The sequence below is a fragment of the Corvus kubaryi genome, unplaced genomic scaffold (assembly GCF_017639235.1).
Source record: "Corvus kubaryi isolate FWS band 111438036 unplaced genomic scaffold, C.kubaryi_AGA036_p1.0 37398, whole genome shotgun sequence".
In the NCBI taxonomy this organism is placed as follows: Eukaryota; Metazoa; Chordata; class Aves; order Passeriformes; family Corvidae; genus Corvus; species Corvus kubaryi.
In genome coordinates this window covers 37,291,207-37,301,573 of record NW_024581137.1, presented here as the reverse complement: position 1 = coordinate 37,301,573, position 10,367 = coordinate 37,291,207, and the positions used below count along the sequence as shown (strand labels likewise).

Genomic DNA, 10,367 nt, shown 5'->3' with positions numbered 1-10,367 from the left:
TCCGTTTTTTTTTTCCCCTGAAAAGCCTCAGGCAAGTAAGTCTTGCCTGTCTGTATCTGCTTTCATGAACACTCTACAGCATTGGTAACATTGCTGAGATCTGAAAGAGTAATCTGGCAAGATTTTTCCAAGTGTGTTTTGGCCTATGTATGTTAGTTGGCATATGGAGGCAGGAGGGCCACTTGCTAGGGGTTAAAGCGGAGGAGATAGAAACATTCCTTTACATGTAACTGAAGTCTGTCTGCCTGTGAAAGGACAATTGATGCACAAACTGACACAGCACAGCTTTTGTATGTTTAAAAGTGTTTTATGCAGTGACACAAACAAAGAAAGAATCTTACAGGAACAAAGCCCCCTGTACCAGAGCACAAGGCTAGAAGAGTTCTCTGCTATGTTTTGCTGCATCCCTGCTTAAAAGAAGTTCTAGCAGGTAGTCTTAGTGCATGGTGTCACAGGCTTCATCTCCAAAAGAGCTGACAAAATAAGCAACCAAAACTTGCTTATGTTCTAACAGACCAGTGCAAAATGACCATTCCAAAAGCCCTTTCAGTTTGTACATCTGTCTTACGTTGTCAAAGACCAGAGAATATGTATCCTCTGAAGTCATACATGTGTTACTGTTTAAGTCAGAAAAAGATAAGCTGCAGTCCAGAAACTGATTTTTGTGAATCATGGGAAAAATTAAGTAGACACATTACTGAAAATCTTACCATTTGCATGATCTGAGTTATACATAGTGAATTGCAAGTTTATGAAAATAAAAGCATCTTTAATAATCACACATTGGAAGTTAGAGACAACAGTACGTAAGTAGTTCATATTCATTATCAAGACTAAAAAAATGTGTGTGAAGTGATACCTTCATAAAATATGCAATTTCCAATATTGAGATACACAATCATTGGAGGAGTTGGCAAAGCAAAACACACACTGGAATGTTAAATCATGATCATCCACAGCTTGCGTCCTTTTGATTTAGATGCTCGTAAACCTGGAATGTTAAATCATGACCATCCATGGCTTGCTTCCTTTTGATTTAGATGCTCATAACACACTGTATGAACTGAGAAGAAAATAACCACTTATTAGATGTACGGCAGAGAACGGCCTTTTACTTTTTCTCCGACAATACTCATTGTCACTACACTTTTCTGTAAATAAATTCAGTCCACGAACAGTAAAGCTTTAAAATACCTATGAAAATATGCAAATAGTTAAAGTATCTCCTTAATGATAACAACAACAAAAAATAACAACAAAAAACTAGCACACATGGCCCTCCTCCCCCCACCAAAAAAACCCCCAAACCCCAAAACACCCAAATCCAGAATGATTTTAATCTAGTGTTCTCTTTTAGCAGCACAGATGTGGCTAGGAAGCCCAGACCCACAAGCCTGACTGAATGTGATTTGTGTCTGTTTCCACCAGACCTCCACCAACCTTTCCTGGGAAAAACGCCTACCAAGCTTTAAAACAGAAAATGAAAAACAAGTCACAGAAAGTGATGCTAGCAAGTGGTGTAGCTTCTTGGATCTTCTTGAACCCCTCTGGTTAGAAGTTCAGAAAAAAGTACACAACATTTTATAGAACTCTGTAAAATACAGGAAAGCTTTTTGAGACAATACTCAACAAGCCCCAGAACTTTTGGGTTCTCACTCTACATGTAGGGAAGGTAGGCACAAACTCAAATAATAACATTGTCTTAAGTTTTTCTTTTGTTTTACCCTGGAATTTTAATAGATTCCTTAAAATTCACTTACATCATCATAGTGGAAGTTCACAAAACCCTGCTGAGTCGTATCCCTTCTTCTAAAGCATTCTGCAGAAAAGCATTAAGAAAACAGAAACCGGGTAAGAAGAATTACAGATAAACAATTTTTTTAAAGTGTATAGTACTTTCCTAAAATTCCCCAAGTCACATGACGGAGAACTGATGAAGAATACTACAGTTAATTCCAAGACTTAATTTCCCATTCTACATTTTTGTATTTATCATATACAACCCTTTATGTTCTGTTAATAAACAAAGTTTTCCAATTTTGATAACATAACTCTTCCAGTCTCTGGAGTAAACACAGCATCAGTATAAAGTCCTTTTTTTCATGGGAATTTAAACAATCCTTTATCTACAGTTGTTGCACTTCTGCCTGTAGACTATTGAAAGAAACCTCTTTTGTAGTATGCCGAAGTTGAACTGGAGATAAGTGAACAATCAGGTTTTATTAAATAGAAATATATTATGGGGATGACAGTAACAAGGCTATAATCCAGCATACCAGTGAGAGCTCTGAGTTTCACACAGCAGGCAATGTAATCATCGAATGCAATCTTCCCTTGAGTGCTGTATCGCTTTGTGATTGCAGTCACAGCCTGTGGGCTCAGTCTAAATCCTATTTGAAAATAAAAAGTCTTACTGTGAAAAGACAGGTAAATTAACAGAATCCAACATGTTTTCATTGGAAATATCACATATTAGTTACTGCAGGATGAAAACTGTTACTGGGAAATGGTGTAAGTCAGTGTCAGAAGCAAGAACAATTCACAACTTACCCATAGTCATCAAGGCTTTCTCCAGTTCCTGGCGATCCACTGTGCCACTTCCATCACTGTCAAAACTTACAAAGTGTTGCTTCCAGCCATTGACCACAGCCCAGAGTTCTTTAAACTCGTTAAATCCCAGGGTGCCAGACATATCCCTCTGATTTCAAAGCTAAGAAAAACATTTCTTAACTAAACAAAACCACCGACAAAAAAGACAAACAAACAAGGCGTCTCTCTGTAGTTAAAAACTCTTGCCTGAAGGTCAGTATTAGTAAGATTTTACTATTATTTATGTTTCTTGTAGAAAACTAACTGAAGTATCCCCCAGCACAGATGGAGGTAATACTGCCCAAAACCTAAGGTGAGAGAACCTACTCGCCCCATTTCTTCCTGGTGAAACCTGCTAAAGCCATTTTCTCTTTGTGACTTCTACTTTAGTTGACACACTTCTCTTTTACCTGCTGCTATATAATTGTAACCAATTAAATACATAGCTGAAATAAAAATAGATGCCAAAGAATAAACTGTTATATCAGTTCTCTCATACTCTTAGTGGCTTGTTCAAGGCGAGCTAAGAGCCCTTCCAGTTTCATTTCTGCTTTTTTCTTTTTCAGCAGCAAAACTTTCAGTTTAAGCTTTGGCTAAAAAACCTCCCAAGATTCCAACCTTACACAGTATATCTAAGTCTTCCATAGGTCCTACTGCTGAATGCCACATACCATTCCATTAGATACTCAAACCTGATTAATTGATGGAACAGGATTTAGGGGGACTTAGATTGTATTCAGGCTGTGTAGTACAAATATTTAAAATTCATTAGGAAGGATGAAAAATTGGAAAGTTGTCCTATTTGAAAAGCACAATAAGTGATTTGAACAATACTTTATTCTGGGCCACCAGACGTGACCCTTCATACATTTAGTGGAGCAACAGTTTCCCAGGCTTAGAGGGATACCACTTGTTGTAAAAAGATTGGTCACTGAGAGCCTCATTTATTACTACTTCTTCATTCTTTAAAATTAGTAGGAATGGAGTTTTGTAGCTTCCCAATCACACTGATTACAAGACTTATCAAGTAAAGGCTGAATGGAAACTACAAAGCATTTTCCAAATGTTTTGGCACTCTCTCATCTTTGCTTACATAATGCAAAAATGTTTACATTTCATAGTAAAGGATACATCCAGCATTGAGATCATAAGTCTGCAAGTCTCCAAGTTGAAAGCTGTTAAAATTAGAAAAAGGAAAAATAAATTAAGACCATAATCTTCAGTTTTGTCTAAACATAAAATTTCAGATTTATGATAAAGTGAAATTATATACTGAAATTGAAATTATATATATTATATATATATATAAATATATTGTAATGCATAAAGTATTATGTAATTGGTTCCCCTGTATACAGCCATACCGTATTTTGATCCAAGCAAGAGCCATTACTTGTTAGAAAAACTGACAGTGGACAATTTGGAGGCAATTCAAGTTGCATTTAAAATTAACTTGCTCTTATCTTAATCCTTAACAGTTTGGGGTTTCAAAGTGGTAATTTACGTTACCCCCCACAGACACCACTTGTTCAAGCCAGTTTCACTCACAGAAGCTGTGAACTGAACAGGAGGTATCTCAGCAGAGGAATCCTGCCACAGATTTTGGTCATTATCAAAGCTCAGCTCAAGCCAAAGCAAAGCATCTTTTTAAGAACAGTCTGTCCATTACAAAACAAACCACTTCAACTCCACAGCCCAGCAGAGTGGGGAGCTAAGGAGGCTGAGAAGGCAAGTCCTTGGTGCACAGAACTGAATACAGAGAATTTACATTTCCAAGATTTGGAAAGGAAACCCATTTGCCATGCAAAAAAAAAACCCCAGCTCTGCAGAAGGCACAACTACAAGCATTTTCTAGTATGGGAAGAAGACTTAGTGCGCTTTAGATTTGCTTGTTTATTTAAATTGTTAACTTACGTTTATATGCTCCTGCAATCCCTGACTGGGTGAGACATCTCTGTAGCTCATCAGCATCTATTTGTCCATCCTTTTGATAACAGAAGATGTATCAGCTATTGTTTTAACACCCTCTCCCAGGCTGCTTATTCCCAGTACCCACTCCCCTTCCAGTGGCATTCCATTAGCTACCCTTCTCAAGACATCCTCATAACTGACAAATATAAAAATTCCAGTTTTTTTTAAAATTTTAAGTTGCTAGCAAACAAGCAAACACAGAAAGCAAAGAACTTTAAAAGAAAAACAAAACAAACCCAGAAAAGATACCTAGCCACACGGTTGGAAAATGCCTCACTTCCAACAAATCCTGCTCCGGGCCAAAGAGAGAAAACAACTGCCAATTCATGGAAAGCAACGAGCTGTCAGAAGCGGAGCTGGAATTCTAAGAAGTTTTATTCCTCATATCCCCAACAGGAAGTTTGGTTCACAGAGAGTTTAATTTAACCTCATTCAGGAATGGAACATTATGTCTGTAGACACAAAAAAATGATGCCACTTCTGTAACGCATTAGAAGATGAAAAGCCGAGTCAGGGGAGATTTAGGTTGGATATCAGGAAAAGGTTTTTCACCCAGAGGGTGGTTGAGCACTGGAATGGGCTTCCCAGAGAAGTGATCACAGGATCAAGCCTGTTAGAGTTCAAGAAGTATTTGGACAACAGACTTGGACACTTGGTGTGACTCTTGGGGTGTCTTGTGCAGGGCCAGGAGTTGGACTCGATGATCCTTGTGGGTCCCTTCCAATTCCGCATATTCTATTATTCTGCTGCTACAGCATTTTCCTAGTGTTTTTAAACCCACTTTTGAAAGCACTTTTTTTCAAGAACAGGGATATGCTACCAAATGGTATGGTGGGAATAGCACAGCCTGATAACCTTCAGAAATGAAGTATCATTGTTTAAAAGACAAATAGTAGTTCTATGTTAAATGATATTTGACAAGGTCTGGAAAAAAAAGCAACATTTTGATTCTATGTAAAGTTAATGGCAGCTAAACACAAAACTGCTTCCAATCTACTCCATCAGTCTAATTATACAGATGTATTTAATGCTTTATATTCACAGGGGGGAAAAGAAGATTTGAAATATCTATTAATATTAAGTAACTAATCTCTTCAAAGGCTTTGTACCCTCTGAAATAAAGATAGGAACTGCGTAACTTTAAAAGAGAGGAAGATAGAAAAGCATGACTGTAATCAAGATTAACATTACCAAAAAGATGCTTGTCTTTTTTTTTTTTCAGTAGAACATAAGCAGCTAAACTAGACAACGCATACGGGCTATGCAAACAGGCTAAAAATTACATTACTACTTCCTACAAAGACAGACTCAATTGAATAAAGATTTGAAACAATACTTTTTACTTTCTTCTAGGAAACTAGTTCATCAAGTCAAAGACAAGATCCCTGTTGTAAACTACTTCAAAGAAAGCTCAGAGAAAAGATTATATATTATATAGGCATAAAAACAAAACAGAGAGCAGCAAACCATAACCAAAACATACTAATTCTTCAGTAAGTACATATGGATAACTGAGATCTGGCTTTTTACAGAGTTGCACGGGTGGCCATAAAAGCAACTGATAATTTTTCTGTTCCATTTCACTGTCTCCTTACAGGGTTTTTACTTCTGCACAGCCACTGGTCCCAGAAACAGACACCTCAAATTCCAAGGATAACTTCAAAAGCCTGAGTTCATTTCAGTAAGGAATTATTTCTACAAAAAGAAAGTATTTCAGAGCATTAACTTAAGTATTCTGAAGTGCTAACTTGATCATACTGGTTCCCCCAGCTTCCAGTATCCGTATCTATGTTTTGCTGAGGTCCAGCTCCCACCACCTCTTCTCCACAGCGCTGTATCCTGTTTGCTGCTACCCCCCTTTCTCTTTACAATAGGAGCTTATTCATGTTTCCAGCGTCAGTTACTGGCTCCACTGCTGATTCCTGGCACACATCCAGGTGGCACCTGCACACAGAGACATCTCAGCTGGCAGACAAACTGTCAGCACATTCAGCAGAACTCAGCTGGGCTCCACCTTCTCAGGGAGGCCTCACTACACAGAGGTCATTCCAGTGTTCTCCTTTACTACAAAAACACACGGTCTAAATATTTTCATAAGCAGTTAGAAGAAACTAAGATACAGACTGCAAGATGCATTATTAATTCAAAAGAGTAACACAGAGAACAAAACTAATCCAAGTTATGGTGGGAATCTGAACATCAGCTAATATTGCTGAATTCAAACATTCATGTTGTGGTTGTACCTACCCAAGGATAACAGATCCAAGAGCAGAGTTTTAGATCTGCACACACCCTACAAGTGTGCAATAAATAGCTATAATATGGCCAACAGACACGGAACTTCAGTTCAATAAACCTAACTTAATCGCTCCTAAGCTCTGTAGTACAGTTCAAACAGCACTTACTTCTAGTAACATACATGATCATACAAACAATATATGCCACAAAATTACAGGAAAGAAATTAAAAATGCAGTGCAGAATGACAGGGAAGAAAAAAAAAAGAGTTGTGAATGCCTTTCCTCTAAAAGAATAATCACTCTATGCTACCAGTAAACCCAGATGCTGGCACAACCTATGACTGCTTTTCCATTTGTGAGTCTACTAACATCATGTAATGACCTCTTTCCTATTAGCATTTCCTGCTCTTACCCAGGCCATCCCCACAGCCCATGCTTTCCACTGTTTCTGGTTTCTTTCTCCTAAACTTGGCAGCATTCACCAGCCCAGAGCTGAGTCACAAATCAGTTACAAAATTTCATGCATCTATATATTCCCTGCATATACCTATATAGGAAATATAGGCATACATGCATATATTTGTAATTGTATGTATGTATTTACACATACAATATAGAAACTAACAGCATTATTCAAACTGTATAGTTCCTGTATGTGTACAGCTGTAACACAGACTAATACAGATATATATAGCAAATAGGCGAAGTAAAACAATTCTGGATTTTTTTTTTAAACTTGAAATACCAGTTTTTCTCACTGCAAATACTAGGCATTCCTCCTTCCAAAGGTAGAAAGTATTCCCCAGGAAAAAAAATCCTGAAGTAAATAAAGAAGTAAATAACATTTTATAGGTTTACCTGCCCTCCCACTGCAGCAAAATAACCATACAAAGGATCCTGAGCTTGTCCAGGGAATGCTGGTCCTCCTGGGGGTCCTCCATACTTTGGAAATCAAGAAGAAAATTAATTTTAAATCAATGATTCAGCAAAGGATCCGTACTTATCAACTTATGTTTTTCTGTACACACCATGCCAAAAAAAAAACCAAAAAAGAAACTCCCTATGAAAAAAAAACCAACAAAAACCCAACAAAACAAAACCAGCTCTCAGTTTCGGTACTGATATACTAATTTCTCGTAATGTAAGCCGATCAGTGTAAAACCTTGCACAGGAGCAAGCCACTGATCTAGATGTAGCTTGGTCTATCCCACCAAGGTTTCATTTTATTCTACTACTAGCAGAAAACGGCCAGAAGAAATAATAAGGCACTGCAGATTTTTCTTTCCACCTCAGAAAAGTTGAGCTAAACAGATCTCTAGGGAAAATACATGGAGGAATATGCATTAAGTGTGAAAATCTTTAAATAAAACTGATTTTTAAGTGAAAATCATGGAATGACACCTCAGCACTGACTTTCGCCCCGCGGCAGCAGCTGCGTGGGATGTGCCTCCTCCCTCCCTTCTCCTGCGGGCGCAGCCCCGGGTTGGCGCCTGCGGCACCTCCCGGCGGGAGCGGCGGTCGGAGGCCGGGCAGCCCCCGCCTCACACGGCTCCCGCCGCGCCCCCGGCCACATCCCCCCGCGGGCCCCAGCCCCCGCTCACCCCGCCCTGGTAGAACCCGCCGGGCGCCGGCTGCCCGGGATACGCCATCTTCGCCTGGCACCGGCTCCGGCGGTCCGGCCGCGCCTGGGAGCAACCACCCGGATATGCAGGGAGGGCGGCGGCTTCCAGCCCCGGTCCTTCCCGGAGCCCGCGTGCCGCCGCCACCCGGGCGGGGCAAGCGGCAACCTGCCGTCATCGGGGCAGCAGGCGGTGCCGGGCGGTGCCGTCGGGAGCTGAGGGACCACCCCCTCCGATCTCCTCCCGTTCAAGTTCCCCCTCCGGCGCGGTGGTACAGGCCTATGGCCCCGCGGCGGCATTTCCCGGTGCAGGAAGGGCGCGGCGCGGCGCTGCTTCGGGCCGCTCGCACGGGTGGGTGGGGTGGGGTGGGGTGGATGGAACATGGGCCCGTCCGAGCGGGATCGGGTGGGGAGTGCTAAGTGCGGGGCTGCCGGCGGAGGGGAGTGGGCTCAGGTCCCGGCGGCTCCCGGCCAGCAGCTGTCAGACACCCGCGGGAGGCAGCGTCCGTGGACGGAACTGCTCCGCTGAGGAGGAGAAGGGGGAGAAGGAGGAGGAGGAGGAGGAGGAGGGGGGGGGGAAGCCACCGGCCGCGGGCAGCAGAGGTGGAGCCGGTCCCTGGCGCATCCCGGGACTGCCGCTCTCGGGAAAGCGGTGTTCTGTGGCGGCTGTGACCCACTAAGGCGACAGGAAAGCTCCCGACGTGTTCGCTGGTGAATCGTCTGAGTTGACGTCAGATTATTTTAGAATCACCGGCTCGTTATTTACCAAAAGGCCACAAGGCTCATAAACTCAGTAGTTCGTGCATCTGTATCGTGTATCACAAAACGTGTCCTTACCTCTTTCGGTACCGTAGCTTTTTCTTCAGACTCGGACCACCTGTCCCTGTTCTCAAAGGCAGAAAACAAGCTGTACAATTTCTCTTGGGTCTGTAGGTCCCCAGCAGGAGCTGGGGGAATGCCCGTGTCCCACTGAAGCGAGGAAGCTCTTTTTGTATTCAGTCAGGGGCTGCTCCGGGTTTGGGGATTAGCTGGAACAGCCCCAACTTTGATCCAGCAGTCTCCTCCTGGCTGGAGGAACTCACCGGTACAGCCCGTGATTTGCTCCCACTGACCACCCGGTACCCCAGGGAGCAGCATCAGCCGGAATGGCCACAGCTTGGTCTGAGCTGGAACGCGACTTTGCAAAACATAGAACTCCCTCCTTCTCCTAGTGAGAGCTATTTAATTCAGTCGCAAGACAATGAGAAATCAGTTGCTGGAGTCTGTATGACTGAAACCTACTGATGGAGACCTTTCAGGGTAAATGGTCTGCTGTAAGAAACCTGGAAGCATAACATTTTCTGTTTATTAGCATAATTTCTGCAGAACTTTATAATTTGAGTAGAACCTTATCAATTAAAGCATGCTAATTTATGGTAAACTTTCCATTAAAAGTGTCCCCCTCCTCATCTTCTAAGTCATCCAGTAAACAAGACTTTCAGATGTTATCTGTATAGCGTATATTTTATTATTCTAGCACTAATTGCACCTTATAACTTAACAGTTGCCAGTGACATGAAAACAAAACTGTGGTGTTCTGTGTAATTTAATAATCAATAGAGCTGCAAAATGAAAGAGACAAATCATTCATCATGCGGGATAGCATATATGAAGCCCATCTTTTCAGGTGTAGTGGTTTGGTCCAAAATACTCATTACTCATTTACCTTCTGTGAGATAAGAATTAGGAGAAAGCAAAACAGGCACAAAACTTAAAAGAATATAAAGAAGTTTATTAACCGACCTAAAAGAAAGGAAAAAAAAAGGGGAAAAAAAACCAAACCACACCTTCAGAACACTTCTCCCCCCACCTTTCTCCTTTCTCCCACTGACAATGTAAAAAGACAACCCTTGAGATGTCCAGTCTGTTTACCACTTCCATAGTAACCTTGTTCAGTTCACTTAGGGGGAG

General features: G+C 41.4%; 1 protein-coding gene across 2 annotated transcripts; it reads right to left on the bottom strand.

Annotated features, from left to right (window-relative positions):
* Nucleotides 1-291: 291 nt before the first annotated feature.
* Nucleotides 292-8,611, bottom strand: SRI (sorcin). 2 transcript variants are annotated; one of them, XM_042043524.1, is made up of 8 exons: nucleotides 8,401-8,556; nucleotides 7,658-7,741; nucleotides 4,504-4,573; nucleotides 3,721-3,764; nucleotides 2,551-2,698; nucleotides 2,277-2,390; nucleotides 1,761-1,819; nucleotides 292-1,063 (listed from the first exon to the last, which is right to left on the bottom strand). In XM_042043524.1, the coding sequence occupies exons 1-8, from the start codon at nucleotides 8,446-8,448 to the stop codon at nucleotides 1,037-1,039; spliced, it is 594 nt and encodes a 197-aa protein (XP_041899458.1). In that variant the 5' UTR covers nucleotides 8,449-8,556; the 3' UTR covers nucleotides 292-1,036. The 2 variants fall into 2 exon arrangements, with proteins under 2 accessions (XP_041899458.1, XP_041899457.1); XM_042043523.1 differs by lacking the exon at nucleotides 4,504-4,573 and having other exon boundaries at nucleotides 8,401-8,611.
* Nucleotides 8,612-10,367: the final 1,756 nt, after the last annotated feature.